The sequence below is a fragment of the Mus caroli genome, chromosome 19 (assembly GCF_900094665.2).
Source record: "Mus caroli chromosome 19, CAROLI_EIJ_v1.1, whole genome shotgun sequence".
Classification (NCBI taxonomy): domain Eukaryota; kingdom Metazoa; phylum Chordata; class Mammalia; order Rodentia; family Muridae; genus Mus; species Mus caroli.
In genome coordinates this window covers 3,302,160-3,318,586 of record NC_034588.1, presented here as the reverse complement: position 1 = coordinate 3,318,586, position 16,427 = coordinate 3,302,160, and the positions used below count along the sequence as shown (strand labels likewise).

The following is a 16,427-nucleotide window of genomic DNA, read 5'->3' as shown; positions in this document are numbered from 1 at the left end:
TTGCCAAAGGTCAGATTTAGGAGCGGTCTCCCCACCTACCATTTAAAGTGTCCTTAAGACAGGCATGGCTCTGTGAAGAGGACAGGAGCAGAGGCACGGGAGAAGCCCCGGGAATGGAGGCTGGGGCTTAGGAGGGGGCTGCAGTATGGCTGCTGTGACTGAGCCTGCACACCAGAGGTAGACAATCCAGTGTGGGACTTCTGCACTTACACAGCCAAGAACATTTCTTCCAAAACTCACTTCTGAAAGGGCCATGGAGGATAAGGATGGGACAGTCTGCCCAGCACAGCAGCAGCCTCAGGCCTTCCCAGAGACAGAAGCAGGAGTTACGGGAGACTCTGTCCTTTCCACTGCAGGAGCGCCCGCCCACCTGCTTGCTGGGTTTCCTCCTCCACCCTCAGACATGCATGTCCTGTTTCCCAGCTTTCTTATCCTCAGCTCTTGTGGGGACTGGGAGTAGATGGGTCTTGCTAGACTCCAGGTGACCTTGAACTTGCAATCCTGTCGCCTCTACTCCACAGGTGCTCACCACTATACCCAACTTCTTCCTTTTGTGACAAGCTTTTGTTGTAGGGAAGCGCTCTACTCTAGGGTGTGTTGGAAGCAGTGAGATAAATTATCTTTCAGCTCATCATCTGCTGACCAAAAGCAGCAAGTCTGGGTGGATCAGAGTAAGCCATCATCTACTACTTTGAAATGAACGACCTCCTGAGATGTCTGCCATCCCTGGAGTGGCAGCCGGGGACATTCTGGGACAGAAGGCAAAATGAAACAGATCTTTGGTGGTTGGACATCCTAGGCCCAAGCAAAACATTCTCTAGCTGGCCCCCAAATCTGCCTGCGCCTCTGCCTAGGAAGTGGTGGTTCACGACCATCTCAGCTCAGTGTGGTCCCAAGATTGAGCTCTGGGTTTGGAATGCATGTGGACTAGAAGAGTCTGTCTGTCTGGGGCAGCCTGTGGAAATCGCCCACTCCTGACCCCTTGCTCATTCTTGCACCTTGAGAAGTCATAAGTTAAAGATCACACAGCCATAGGATGGAAGGAGACCAGGCTCTGAGTCATTACTAGGAGGCTCCCGCCGATCAGAATCATTGTAGGTCAGGTCTCTGTTAAACCACAGAAGCTGAGTGTCATTATAGCAACTAGAGTCACTCAGGAAGCTCCCAGGAACCCAAACTCATGCTTCTGTGCATGTGTGCCTTTGTGCACTGAGCACAGATGTGTCACTCTGAGGCCAAGGACATGTCTGTCACAAGGCATGTGCCTCTGTGAGTCTGGAGTGTGTGTGCCAGTATATGCCTCTGAGGGTCTCATTTATGGGTGGGTGACACTGAGGAGGGGTAAATGTAAGGTAAATGCAAGATACTGATGTTCATCTGGGCACACGTGAGCCTGTATGCACAGGAAGGCTTGCTTGTATGCAACACCCCTAAGGACATATGTGTATGTGTCTCTACAAAACCGGGTGACCCTGAGCATGTAGGCATGCCCTTGTAGGTTTAGTAACTGTGTACATACACAGCAGACATTATTCTGAACTGGGTCTGAATACACACATGACCTACAAGTCTAAAGATAAGTGTGTGCTTTTTTATGTGCCACTGCAGGCATACCACTGAACACACAGTTACACCTGTGTCTGTGAGCATTTGGGTGGGCCATTTTAGGCGCGCGCACGTGTGTGTGTGTGTGTGTGTGTGTGTATTTGTGTTCATGTGCACCCCTTCTTGGGGGTCTGAATGGATGCGGACATACTTCCGCATGGATCAACATGTGTGTCTCTGTGGAGCATACATCTGTGAAACTGAGTGTTTCTGTGAACACATGCTTCCCAGGGTCTGAAGATAAATGTGTGTGTGAGTGTGAATGTACATGCATGAGTGTGTTTCTCAGGGTCCCCTCTCAGGAGGACGGTGTAGAGGTGTGCAGGTCCACGAGGCCGAACCAATGTGTACACATGCGCAGACTTCTGGGGCCTGAGTGCTCACACCCCACTTGGACAGCATGTGCCCATGCTCCTGCTGTCTCAGTACATACTTACACCCCAATGTGTAGAAACCCCTTCTGTGGGGACAAACATGTGGGTCCATGAGTACATGCCTCCACAGATGGACATGTGTGTCTTGGTGAGTATCCACGGACAGCTGTATCAGTTCTATGCACACAGACCGAGGGGTGCATCTGTGGATATGTGTATGTGCATGCTTCCACGAGTGTGAGCGAATTGTGCACATGCCTGAACACAAATGTCGTGTCTGTGGCTAGGAAACGTGGCCATCTGGCAATCCGAATGTATATGTGGGACTGTGGTCTGTACACACTTGTGAGCAAGTGTTACGCAGGGGGCTCAGTCCACAGATGTGTGCCTTTGTGCACTGAGCACAGATGTGTCACTCTGAGGCCAAGGACATGTCATAAGGCATGTGCCTCTGTGAGTCTTGAGCACAAATGAGCATACACACACAGCTCTGAACGCACGGTGCTTGCCCAGAGTGCATGGTTTCTGAGGAGGTTTTCTGGCTCAGAGCATGTCTGTGTACATCAACAGATGCAAACCAGCGAGCAAGTGTGTGGGCACTGCTTCTGTGGGTTTAAGCATGCACTTCCACGTAGCCCTGAGTGGGTTCAAGGCACACAGCGCTGAACGTGGGAGCCTTTGTGCAGCTGAGCATGGCGTGTAGAGGTGTGACTCTCTGAGGGCTGAGCAGGTAAGTGGCTGTGGGTCTAGGCATCTCTAGGTGTTCTGGAAGCTCTAAGCATGCACGTGAGACACTCAGTGGCTCTGGTACATAGCATGCTTCATGGGCCTGTGCACACTGTATCCCCTCGTGTTTCTCTGGATCTCCTATGAGTGTACTGTACATTGGTTTCAGGGTATCTGTGCCCACATGTGACTCTTTGGGGCTAAGTATCTGTCTGCCTCTGTTGATATAGTGTAAAAACTGCATGCACTCTTCTTGGTTTGAGTTTGAGTGTGTGTGTGTGTGTGTGTGTGTGTGTGTGTGTGTGTGTGTGTGNGTGTGTGTGTGTGTGTGTGTGTGTGTGTGTGTGTGTGTGTGTGTGTGAATATGTGAGCTTCTGAGCACTGTGAATCTGTATGCTTAGGTGTACAAGTGTGATCCTGGTCGGAGCTCATGTGTGCAAATATGGACATGTGCCTCTGTGGATATACGTCTTTGCATTCTTCTTATGTATCTCAGGAGTGCAAAGTCCACAGTTCTACGAGGGCTGGGCTGGAAATACAGTGTGTGGGCCAGGACAGCTGGGCTAGCAGGGGTGGTGTGTCACATTACCAACTGTAGGTGTTTGTCCCTTAGAGGCACTCCCACTAAGGAGAAGTCTAATAATATTCTGTGTGACTGGACCTCCAGCCTCCGGGAAAACGATGTGCTAGATGACAAGCTCTCCAAACAAGGAGGACAGGGCCTGGAGTCTGCAGGAGGGATAGGGAGGTGAACGGGACAAACAGGGATGATTCCAGGGCACATACTCCCACCGAGGGTGGAGATCTGGAAGTGTGGAGGGCAAGCAACCTAGGGTCAGGCTCTGAGCAGCCTGTCACTAGCCAGGCTGCCTCCTCCTCTGCCAGGAGCCTCATGCTCTGCTAAGAAAGGTTTCCTTATTCCGGGGCCTCAAAATGAACTGGCGTTGCAGAGGCCAGGATGAGAGGGATAAGGAACATGGTCCAGGCCAGCCTGACTTCCCATGGGGAGATGAGGACAGTAGGCATCTCAGAGCTGTGGACCGGGTCCGATGTAGGTGAGCACTGAGCACTGCAAGGTCCACTCCGCCCTTCCTCCAGGGCGTATGTTCAAAGCTGGGCCAGACCCCAGCCTCCCTCCCGTCTTCCTCCACCTTGTCTTCCCCTCACATGGGGGGCTCCTTTTTTACAGAAGAATTGCACAAAGCACAGTGATCTCTGAGAGCCCTGACCCAGGGCCAGCCTGAAATGGCTCAAGATACCAGAGAGCACACTGTAGGACAAGCGCATGCTTCTAGATCGAGTCTTGGCTGGGACCCTCGATCCTCCCAGTATGGCCCTGGGACAGCCTGGTGTGTGTGTGTGTGTGTGCGTGTGCGTGTGCGTGTGTGTGTATGTGTGTATGTGTGTATGTGTGTGTGTGTGTGTGTGTGCGTAATATATATCTGTGTTGTGTGCTCAGAAATCTATCAGCATGGAGTTTGTGCCCCAGAATGAGAAGTGACGCTGCACCCTTCCCCATGGCATAGTCCCAGCCCAGAGATCTCACAGGTCATTCCTTGCAGCCACTCGGAGTAAACCTTGCTGGAGGCTGTGTCAGCCTGTAGGTATTCCCAGACACTGCCTAGAGCTTTGATGGATTAGGCAGTGCCAAGAGGTGCTGTGGGCAGACTCTGGGTCTCCCAAAGTCATAGTTGGGCTGCAGGATAAAGAGATGGAAGGGTGGCTCCCAGCAGAGGGGCCTCCTGCAGAGGAGAGTATCTGTTCCCAGAGGCACAGGCCCTGAGCTGTGGACAGTGAGGTCTTTCCTGCCTAGCAGCTGGTACCTCCCGTGAATGCTCTTTGGCCCAGGACCACAGAACAATCCCACTCAGCTCCCAACTACTGGGGAGGAAAGGGATGAAGGCAAGGGCCATCAGCCTCTGGTTATGGGGGCTTCCACTGGTGGTCTGTGACCAGGACCCCCAAGGCTCCACCTATCTCCTTGCACTCTCTGTGGTAGCCCACTCTCAGCTTCAGTGTCACCTATGGAGCTGCTAGGCCCTCCAGACCCCTGACCTCAGGTCTAGTTCACAGCCCCTCTCCATCCCTGCATGCACTTGCCCTGGCCTTGATGAAACCCACAGCTCAGGTGCCACCATGGCATGGTAATATAAGAAGCCTGTGGGAAGCCAAGCAAGAGCTATGGGCAGCCCCTCTGCTCCTATGTCATCCAGGCTGCAGCCAAGGCCTGTGTTCCCCTGCTGGGAGCTCCCACCAGCCACATCCAGTCCTTTTACTGGTCCTGCTGTCAACCCCCAGTGACCACCTCCTGCTGTTCCTGTCAGCCACTGACAACCTGCTCAATGAGCAGCAACCACTAGGCCGCCCCAACCACTCTCATGCTCTCAGCCAGGCATGCAAAGCTTACCCCCAACCTGCCCCAGTTGCTCTCTGTAGCTGGAGAGCTCTAGCCTTGGCTCCAGCTAGCATCATTAAGCAGAGTTCCTGTGTTGCCACCACTCAGGGGGCCCTTTCCACAGCTTCTGCAGCAGCTCTCAAGCTAGGCTCTCTCCTAGGGGACTGCACGCCTGGCCTGAGGGCACCTCCACCTAGTGCACTGCCAGATATAGAGGTCTCATGGAGCAACTGCCCTGCTTGACCTGGAATCCTGGGGACCCCTTCAAGAATACCAGATGAGTCACTGAGGCTGAGCAGGAGGCCAAGGGAGTGCCAACAGAGACCTCTATGAGTGGCCAAGAGAGCGCCAGGCTTCAGGGCTGATGGGAGTTGTAGTTCTGGACCTGCGGCCTGATGAGAATTGTAGTTCCCCACCTCCCATTTCAGGACTAATGGGAGCTGCAGTTCTATAGCCACATCTCCCTCTTTTCTCCCAGTTCCTCTTGGCTCTCCTCCCCTAGGAGCCCAAGCTAAAGACTTCACTATCTCCAAGGATGGGACACCAAAAGGCGCCTTGTCAGAGGGCATGTGAGGGACCTGGGGTCTTCTAAGTTACAAAGGGACTGCAGGAGAGAGTAAAGCCTGCAGGACACCCTGGGCTGGGGCCAGGTGGCAGAGAGTCGCCCCCCTCCCCAGCAGTCGGTTGCAGGGGCCCGGGGCAGGGGAGGGGGGAAAGGCACTCACCAGTACTAGGCTCACATTCCTCTAGGTCCTCATCATCACTTGGACACTCAGCCGAGGCCACCAGGAGGTCATCTGTGTTCTGGGGAGTGTGGGAGGATGGTAAGAGGAGTAAGGAAAGAGAGGGTTCCGGTGGGTGAACAAATTCCACAGCTGCCTCCCAAGGTATGTATGGAGCAGCACAGAAGACAGGGCCAAGGCCAAGCCCAACCCTCTCATCATTTGTTGGGTGATTTGGCCTCTCAATTTCCCTTGCTAAAGGATAATAAACAGAGCCAGCCCTGTGGCTCCCAAAGATCAGACAAGTGCTGAGCCCCTTATACGAGGGAGCCAGGGGATGGGATGCCAACCCTGGGCTTCAGAGGTGTTTCCCAGAGGTCCAGAGTGCCTGAGGCAGGGGCCAGGGGTATGGAGGAGGCTCAGACAGAGAGAGTGGACAGGATCGGGAGGGTTTCCCATCTCCAGCTTCCCCACCCCATCACTTCTCAATCTTTCCCAACCCCCTTCCACAGAGAGAACCAGGCTCCGCACAATAATTAGGACTATGGTTGCCATGACAACAGGAGTCGACTTTGTCAGCATTTTCTCTACTGATTGCAAAGAAAGAGGATCCCTGAGATGAGTGAGCCTGAGGGGGAGGGGAAGTTCAGCAGGGTTAGGAAAGAGAGCCAAGGAGGGAGACCCAAAGCCCAAGGAGTAAGGGAGCGGGGAGACAACAGGCGAGGAGAGAGCCAGTGTGGAGGAGGCCAAGGAAGCCATGGGGAGGGGGTTCCAACCCGCAGCTCCCTAAGTTCCTTTTCAACCCAACAGCCCTTGCCCAGGGCCAAAGTCATGGACTCCTCTTCCCTTCCACAGCCTTGACCTCTCTCTCTTCCACCAGCCCAGGACCTCTCAGGGGCCGTCCACTCTCTTCCCCACGGGGTTGGCCTGCCTACCCTCTTCTACTAAGATTAGATGGGATTTGGAGGGCATAGGCAGTCAGCCTAGGCGAGCCTAGGCCTTACTCTTAGGGCTCCCCACTCCCTAGAGGAAAGCCCCTGGGCAACCAGATCCCTCAGATTTCTGGGCACTGAGGATAGATAGAAAGGCTTGTATCTTGTCTCTCTCTCCCTGCCAGCCCGGGATCCTTGCAGGACAGAAAGAAGAGCCTAGAATACAGCAAGCCCGGCCCTGAGACAAACTGAAGGCAGACTGATGCAGAGGGAACATGTGGCCCCATGGACACCCCAAGATTCCTCGGGGCCTGCAGGCTCAATAGCCAAGGCAGTGACATTGGGGATGGGGAGCAGACACACTGTGGGGCAGAGGTGGCCTAGCTAGGTCACTGTGGTGGGTATAAGCTCTCCATAACAGACATTGATGACAATCAGGGAACCCAGCTACCGGCCAGTCCCATATTCAGTTTTGACCACTGAGGATGCCAGGCCTGCCCGCTCCTCAGGGCTGTTTCCTGTGTGTGGCCCTCACTCGACTCTCACCAGATCCAGGGAGCTCCTGAGCTGGAGGTGATCTTGTGTGGGGTAAAACACAGGGAGCTCTGCACAGCCACTCAAAACACACTCAAAGGACAAGAACAAGGCCGGCCAAGCTGTGGTACTTGGTGCTTGTTCCAAGTCACGTGCAGAAGCTTTGTGAAGGCAAAGGGGTCTCACCCGAAGCAACTCCAGCATAAGGAGAGGCTGCCCCTGGCCTCTAACAGGGGCTGCCCACACCCAGAGACTGCATGTCACCACTTCAATGTATCGTCTCTGCCTGAGATGCCACTATCTGACTCCAGTTGGCCCACAAAGCTCTGGCATGGTCACCCTCCTAATTATTCCCACACTCTTCATCAAAACTTCCCTTCTCCTGGCTAGGGTGCGTGGGTAGGCCTCTCCAGTTAACTGCCCACAATTCTACACCTCCTAGAAACGGTGACCACCTTATACAGTCAATATCCCTGACCACCATGTGAAGGCCTCCTTGTCCTAAACCATCACTGTGACCACTAGGTGAGAAATTGCTATCTCCAGAACCAACCATCCTAACCCCAACACCCCTTGGACCTTCCCAGACCCAGGAGGGGTCTCACCTGGGTGGTGCTGTCCCTCATTGTGGGGGAACGGCCCCGGCGAGTAGTGGTGGTGGCCATGGTGGTGGTGGTCTCCATGATGGTGGTAGCCATGTCGGCCAGCAGAGTGGTGGCAGTGGTCTCAGCACTGAGCAGCACGGACGGCCCCTCCCCTACTAGCCGTAGGTGGCCTTCAGTCCGCACATTGGGGTCGCTCTCGGCGGCCAGCGCCAGTACCTTGAGCCCATTGTAGTAGAGGCCGGACACCTGGCCCTGGAAGGGGCGGCCCTGATCCCGGCCCCCTATCTTGATGGCAGCCTGGCTGTTGAAGATGGTCAGCTGGCGTCCTGAGGGTTGGGGATGGGGTGAGGGGGAAGACAGGGGAGAGGCAGGCAGTCCAGGGAGGCCAGGAAGAAGGGATGGAGAGTGGAGAGAAGAGGGGGAGGAGTGTGGGAGCCAGGAGGAAGCCAGCACATGGGTGGGGAAAGGAATGAGGAAGAGGCAGACAACCAAGGGAAAGTCATTGTTAACCAGAACCCCTAGCCCGGCCTTGTGGGACCCCCCACAGGAGAGGGTCGCCAGGGCACACATGAGTCGGGAAAGGGAGCCTGGTCACCCCCTATCCCCACCATGCACATGCCTCTCCATCTACACCCATACCCCACTGATCCCACTCCGGGGCTATCATCCCCGAGTCCTTATCCTTCAGTTCCACCCCCATCTTCTCTCTCTATTCTCCCAAGCATCCCACCCAATGTCCAGCCTCAAGCCATGGTATCCCCCCAAAGCAGTAGGCAGTGGCAGCAGTGACAGAGACTGGAGGGTGTCCTGCCAGGCCAAGGTGGAGTTTGTGAGTGTGAGCAGAGGAAGCAGCAAGATGTGGGACAGATTGTGTGGGTCTGCTCCAGGCTGGCCCCGCCCATTAGCACCGGGTGATGGCTGGCCAGGCTGCTTAGCTCCTACTGCCCAGCCACTGCCTTGGGAACAGGCCCCAGTGAGCTGAACTCTTCCCCCAAGATGGACGTGCAAGCCCAGATATGGAAAATGTTAAAGGGACCTTGCTTCGCTCACTGACAGCCAAAATCATTGCTCCAGCTCCAGTCTGGCTCTGCGCGTGGCAGTGTTAGACACCTCTGATGAGCCCCATGTGGGGCTCGGCTGCTTGCTTTGGTTTTAGTCGACCTGGGGGTCAGTTTAACCCTCTGAGTTTGTTGGTTTTGGTTTGGTCTGGTCTTTTTTTTTTTTTTTTTTTTTTTTTTTTTTTTTTTTTTTTTTTTTTTTAGAAAAGACATTTATTATGTTTAAGTTTAGATTTAGCTTTGGTTTTGATGTTATTGGGGAGGGGGCCGATGGAATATGACTTTGCCCCACTCTCCCACGGACCTTTAGCTGCTTTCATTTAAGGCCTGGCTTAGCCCTTGTTAGCTTCTGGTTAGTGCCTCGTTAGAGATCTGGTTTAAAGTTAGGATCTTGGGAGTCCTGCCCCACAAACCTGGGCTGAGATAGTCCAACTTGTGACACATACCCTCTCTAGAAACCACAGGCTCTCAGGACCCCCCAAACACCTATCCAGCCAAAGTCGGGTCACTAGTGCCTCTCCTCGGGCTCCGTACTCAGACGCTCCTCCCCCAAGACCCTCCTACTTCCGGCTGAAATAAAGATGTCCCTTCTGTGTTTTCTCATTTAAGGCCGGGCTCAGCCCACAAAGGTGGAAGGCTGCTTCATAAAAATTATAAGAAAAACCAAGGCGAGAAGGGTCAGATGAGTTCTCCACTAAGCAGATTCCCTTCTCAGAGCCTTACAAAACTACTGTAATGTGGGCTTCCGAAAGGAGGAGGCCTGCTCCATTCCAAGCCCACCTGGCTACAGGTCTCTTTATTGTGAGGCGCCCACTGGAACTGCTGCTCCAGGCATGTTTTGGAAGTACAACATGGAGCCATTCCATTGACATTTATTGAGCACCTACTGTATCCCAGCAACTTACAATAAAACATCGCTCCAGGGACACCCAGCCCTGCCCTAGGAACTCGCCTGTTCCTATTCCTCCCATGGTGCACTTGGAGAGGGCGGAGCAAAAACCAAGGAGGGAGCGTGGCTCACGGGGTCAGACCGGGCCAGACCCGGGCCAAAGGCCACACCAAGGGTGACCTCCTCCTCCTGCTCTTCAGGAAGTTCAACCTGCCATTTTCTAGAAGAGTAGATACAAGCTTAAGGAGAAGTATGGCTGCCACAGAGAAAGGCAAGGAGTTCTTCCCTTCCTCAGCCCCTAGATTATCTTCTCTGAACAGCACTCCCAACCTACCCTGGGAAGGGGGTGGGGAGTATCACAAGTTGTCCCATCCTCAGCCCAGGCTCCTCCCTCAGCCTCTCTGATTTTAGGAGGGGAGGGTGGGTAAAAGAGAGGAAGCCATGGCCTCTGTGGCCCCTGCCCCCGCCTGCCATTAACACCTCAAAGGGTTAAAGTTCACCCCCGCTGGAGAGAGCGGCCCAGTGTGGCTGGGGGCTGCAGGTTTTAGCGATGTCTGTTACAGTCCCTTTAACTTTTTTGTCCTGCTGTGAGTTTATGACATCTGGTTATCAGCGTGTTTAGGCCCCTGGGTGCAGGGGCTGAAGGTTACATTGGGGGATTTAGTCGGGGGTGGGGGGGGGAAGCCCCGTGGACATTTAATGCACAGTTATCAGCTGGTTACGTGGGCTTTAGTGCTTCTGCTCCCCACTAGAGTTTAGCCTTAGAGGTACAGAGCTTGACCCTCCTCCAACGGGAATGACATGGCTGTGCCCTTGGCCCCCAACTTCTGGTGACAAGGACCCTTCTCCCTCTCACACAGCAGTACCACCTCACTTGCCCATAAGGGCCTCTGGGGGACCTGCTCTGTCTTCCTCATCAGACCAGCAGGCAGAGACCTCTATGAATCCCTAAGAGGGCACCACCTTCCCTTCCTCCCTTGGTCCGGTCAGCCACCAGCCTGCACTACTTCTAGGGGGCCTGAGCCCAAGCAGAGCCTGTGGGGTCTTTCAGTAAGATCTGAGGCTCCAGCTCTCCCTCTCGCCTCCTGGGCCCTTCTGAGCCCTTCCTCACTGGCTCTGCCCTCCTTCCTTCCTCCCTTCCCACACCTTCCTACCTCCAGGTGCCCTGTGGCCCTTTACTAAAAACCCCTGAGGTGAACTCTGCCAGAGAGCCCCGACTTCTAGCCTGTGTTCCCCTCCTACTGCAGAAGTCTGAGCACAAGCTGAGGGTGCCTCCATCTTCAGGCACTGAGGATCACTCTAGGAAGACACCAGGCTTTCTCTTCCCTATTCCCAGCCTCCGCCCAGAGACAAACGGCCTGAACGCAGGGGGCAGAAGGGAGCATCCTGCCCTGATGTGGGGGAGAGGGCTCTGCACCTTTAAGATAGTGTTTTTAAAGTTAGTTAGTTAGTTAATTAATTAATTAATTCTGGTTAATTACCTTTGTCGAGCAGCCACTCATCTACTACTCGACCAAGCCGGTAGGGGATTCTCTGTCTAGCAATCGCCAGGCGCTCGTTATCAAAGTTTCCTTGGAAAAGTTTAGAAAGACAGTAGGTTTCTCAGGCAGCGCAGTCCACAGGCTTTAGAAAGTAATTATGCAGTTCTCAGGAGACCCCAGCAAGCAGCCACATTCAACAGAAAGAAGGGAGGCAGGGACAGAAGGCTGGGCCCCTCCTCTCTCGGGGGGCCCCCTCCCTAGGCTCCATCCAGAGCCGGCCCCACCCTTGGGGGTGAGAGTAACCCAAAGGAGAGGGAAAATCAAGAAAAGGGAAGGGAGGTGTAGAGAAGAAAAAAAAATAAAAATAAGAAACCAACAGCTGGAAGTTCAGAGATTAAACAGGTTTTTCTAGTCAAGCTGTTGAGGCTGGGACCCACTTCCTTCACCATCCCAAAGAGGGGTGGTGGGGGCGGGGCGGGGCATTTAGCGGGTTTATGTTAGGGGGCTGTCCAGCTGGTTACTGCGTTTAGAGGGTGGTTTAGAAGTGGGAGGGACGGGTTAAGCGAGATTTATTCGGCATTTAAGGGGGTGGCCGGCACACTCATGTCACAGAGCTTGAAACCATTTCTCAAGGTCATTGTCAACTCCCATCATCTTCTGGACTCAGTCCCAGCCGTCTCCTCCACAGACTCCCTCTTCCCTCCACAGCCCTGGCCCACCATAGCCTTCCACCTGGGCCTCTGCTCCCTCACCCTACCCCTCCTCACTGCAGAGCTGCTTCTGCCTGCTCCCCTGGTCCCTGTGCCCTCAGGCAATGGGGTGAGAGAGTCATAGGGAGAGGGGGGCTAGGTGTTTAAACATTCTGCTACTCTCAGTTCACCTGCCCAGAGACCGAGCCTGGGTCAGTCTGTGCACGCCTCCCGTGAACCTTCAGGAACACCTCCATGAATACTTCTCCTACATTCATGTGTGAATGAATGCAATCGCTAAGGACTCATGAGTCCATGAGACGGCCTTCTCTACAGACCCAGGACCTCGCTGCTGGTGTCCCTGACAACCACTGATCCTCACCCAGACCCTACCCCTTTCTTCACAGCCCTCTCATCCTATCTCCTGCGGGTAACCTTGGCCCTCCTCTGATCCTGGCTGTGCCCTAGCCTTTGCCTTGCCTGCCTTCTCCGTCTCAGACTTCAAGATGCTCAGGCCCTCTGGGCGACACCAGCTTCTGCTCCTCTCTGTCCTTAGAACCCAGCCCTGGCCCCACTCTTTCCCTCATCTGCAGACCCTGCCCGCTCCTCAGCCCTTCTCCTTCAGACAGTTTTCTTTCCCCCGTTTTAGCTCCACCCTTCTTCTCCATCCTAGGCTTCCAATCTGGATACCCACCTGTTCTCTCCACGCTCAAGCTCCAACCCCTGAGACAAGAAAGGAGTGTGTGTGTGTGTGTGTGTGTGTGTGTGTGTGTGTGTGTGTGTGTGCGCGCGCTGTGGAGAAGTACATGCACATCCATGCAGAAAGTGTCTTTGGGTGTTTCTCTGTGAACTGTGGGTGCTCCTAACCTACCACAGTGGACAGGGACATTATTTCCTTTGTAAACATGGCCACTCTGTTCATTGAAACCACTCATGCTGGGGTAGGAGTGGTCCTCCTGTCTACACCACATGGCTACACACTAGCCTAACCAAGACAGGCCTATGCCTGCTTATGAATGGCTCTTAGGACAATATATGCCTGTGCTCATATGGACATGCAGGACACCTAAGCACTTTGAGGCAATGACACTCTGCCTTCCCTATTGATTCGGAGGCTGGATGACCTGACGTGGGTCACGTGGCCTGTCAGTAGCGATCCAGGATTAAGTATCAGGTCCCACCGAGTGGGAACCCATAGGCAGTATCTCTGTGTTCTTTAAGAGTCAGGAGGGAGGCCAGGTGCGGTGATGCACACCTTTAACACTAGCACTCTAAAGGCAGACACCTGTCAGTTCAAGGCCAGCCTAGACTACATAGCAAGTGCTAAGCCAGCCAGGGCTACAGGGTAAGACCCTATCTCAAACAAATGAGCAAACCAAGCATGATAGAAGTGGGTCCGTTCACACTGCTGCAGTGATCTGTGGTACTGCACAGGAGCCACCCCCACAGTGCACAACACCCAGACTTAGCTGGGTGTGCTGGTGCACCCCCTTAATCCCAGCATTTGGGAGGCAGAGGCAAGTGGATCTCTGGGAGTTTGAGGCCAGCCTCGTCTATAGAATGAGTTCTAGGACAGCTAGAACTATGTAGAGAGAGCCTGCCCTACCTCCAACACCCCAAAATTTAAAAATACCCAGGTTTACAGGCAAGAGATGCCAGACAGCCTTTCTCTCTACCTACCCAGGGGTCCTGGCTGAGGATAGCAGACACCATGCCTTCCTCCTAGCCTCTGCCCTGATGATGTGAGCGTTTGAGCATCAGGTCTGACTGGGCATGGAGAACTCTTCACACCCTGTCCAGCACAGGCCAAAGTCCCCATTACTACAAAGAATGTACCCGTTCCTCCAAGACAGAGGGAACCCTGATACCCAAGGCTGTCAGGTCTGCTTGTGCGTAGGAGTAAAGGGAGCACAGACAGGCCTGTGCAGGAGAGGGGCGTGTCTGACCCCTTATGCCCAGGGCTCTGGGGTAGACCAGCATCCCTCACAGTTTTCTTGTGGCTCCATTTGACCTTCGGTGTGTCCGGTGTGATCTTGGTGTCAGGCTGGCCTTAAGGTATGTCAGCCTCTGTTTATTAGGAAAATGTGGGAAGCTCTTTTCTCAAGGATTGCCCGCAGCCATTCGGGCTTAAGCCTCCATGACAGTGAGTGATCCCCAAGGGTTTGCAGGACAGAGTGTGTGCTCTGTCACTCTGGCTAGGAGCAGTGGAGGTCACAGGTGGTCATCCTGCTGCTGTGACAGGCACCAGGCACCTGCAGCTGTGACCCCTGCCCTTCTCCCTGCACTGTCTCTCCCTCCCTCCCTCCCTCTCTCTTGCAGGGCTCTGTCCACCTCTCCTCTCCCTAGCAGAGTCTGTGTCAGAGGCTCCGCATCTCTGTGCATCAATCCTGGAGCTGCCTCCATCTCTGCAGATGTCTCTGTGACTATTTCCAGAACCTTCCATCACTCCCCCTCTGGCTTCCTCTCACTAGGTTCCCTCCTGAGCTTCCTTCCTTCCTTTTTTTTTCCCCAAGAGCCTCATCCTCCTCCCTCCCCTGGGTTCCCAAGACCTTGGTTTGCCCTTGACCACCACAGCTGTAGCCCTAGGAACTAAGGCTCTCTGTGTCCTCAGCTCTGGGTTCTCAGGCCAAGCTCTGGTCCCGGTACCTTGTACGCTGCTTGTGAGGGCAACTGAAGGTGTCTGACCCTCCTTCGCACACTTGTCCTGTCTCTCTCCTTTCCACCATGTCTCTTACTGGGATCCTGTCTGTGTGCATCTCAAAGCTATTTTCTCTAGCATCTACAGGGGCTAATATGGGTCCTTGACTTTGGGTCTTTGGCTGTTATTTTTCTCAGCCTCCCGCCCAGATGGCTTGTGCACAGGTCTCACCATGTCCACCCTGTCCCTCCTTTGTAAGTCCACCCTTTCCTCTATGCTTTCAGATACTCCTACAGTTCTACACTTCTTCATCCTCTTTGTCCATCCTCAAACTGGCTTCTGGCTTTGCCACTTCATCCACCAAATAATACTGTCCCTTCATCATGGTCCTAACTTTTCCTTAGCCACACCCCCCCACCTGGGTTCCATCCAGTCTTTTCCATAGCCACACCCTTTCCCACAGTCCAAAGCCTCTCCACTTAGCCACGCCCCACAGCATTCCAAAATCCTGAGGCTGCCAGGCCCCACCCACCCTGTCCCACCTCGTCCTGTGCCTCCTCTGTGGACCTGTGTCACCTACCTGCCGGGTACCTCTCGTTGACTGGCCAGCTGTCCACTTGCAAGGTGGCATTGCCACCACTTCGAGTAAAGCGCACCACGTGATATTTGCCGTCGCTCACGATGGCGTTGGGCTCATCAATTGTAATGTCGTCCGTGCCCACATTAAAAATCACCCCAACAGTGCCCTGGTCCTGGGGACAGGGAGATGGGGGTCAGCAATGGGGAGGAGGCAAGTATCCCTGTCAGACTCAGTCTGCGGTCCCCAAAATCCTCCCTCCACAGCCTTTCACAGATTTTGTAAGACACCTCCTCAGGGCTCAACTACCCAAGGCGGTGGGCAGGTTTGCCCCCAGCATATGCAGGCAGTGAGTACCCTGGAGGCTTATCAATGGGGACACCACTTAGGGCTGCAGATCCAGAGAGGGAGATCTTTCACTAGCTGTGTCTGTCTCTTGCCATCAGGTTCCTAGAGAATATTTCAAAATATTTGGGCTAAGCAAGGATGTAGCAGCTTCTCTAAGAGATCAAAGTAGGAAAGTTCACAGCCTCAGAAACCCGTCTGACCCACCAGACTCCAGCCTGGTCCCAATCCCCAGGTCTGTACAGCTTCTCAAGCCTGACCTCTGTAGCTACAGTGTCATGGGGTTGTCTGGACCCTGCCTGACCTCTACAGTTACAGTGTCATGGGGTAGCCTGGACCCTGCCTGACCTCTGCAGCTACAGTGTCAGGGGATAGCCTGGACCCTGCCTGACCTCTACAGTTACAGTGTCAGGGGGTAGCCTGGACCCTGCCTGACCGCTGCAGCTACAGTGTCAGGGGGTAGCCTGGACCCTGCCTGACCACTGCAGCTACAGTGTCATGGGGTAGCCAGGACCCTGCCTGACCTCTGCAGTTATAGTGTCAGTGGGTAGCCTGGACCCTGCCTGATTTCTGCAGCTACAGTGTCAGTGGGTAGCCTAAACCCTGCCTGACCTCTGCAGCTACAGTGTCATGGGGTAGCCTGGACCCTACCTGACCTCCGCAGTTACACTGTCATGGGGTAGCCTGAACCTGCCTGACCTCTGCAGCTACAGTGTCAGGGGTAGCCTGGACCCTGCCTGACCGCTGCAGCTACAGTGTCATGGGGTAGCCTGGACCCTGCCTGACCTCTGCAGCTATAGTGTCAGGGGTAGCCTGGACCCTGCCTGACCTCTGCAGCTACAGTGTCAGGGGGTAGC

At 54.3% G+C, this 16,427-nt stretch overlaps 1 protein-coding gene across 24 annotated transcripts in view; it reads right to left on the bottom strand.

Annotated features, from left to right (window-relative positions):
• The window catches only part of Nrxn2 (neurexin 2), a 118,451-nt gene that overhangs the window by 8,227 nt on the left and 93,797 nt on the right, over positions 1-16,427 (bottom strand). For 18 of the 24 annotated variants that reach the window (XM_029472642.1, XM_021151512.2, XM_021151513.2 and 15 more), the window contains 4 exons: positions 15,229-15,400; positions 11,322-11,411; positions 7,894-8,219; positions 5,826-5,904 (listed from right to left, as the gene is read on the bottom strand). In XM_029472642.1, the coding sequence (XP_029328502.1) occupies positions 5,826-5,904; positions 7,894-8,219; positions 11,322-11,411; positions 15,229-15,400 (667 nt within the window). The remainder of the gene's footprint in view (positions 1-5,825; positions 5,905-7,893; positions 8,220-11,321; positions 11,412-15,228; positions 15,401-16,427) is intronic. The other 6 variants (XM_021151514.2, XM_029472639.1, XM_029472647.1 and 3 more) reach the window with 1 other exon arrangement.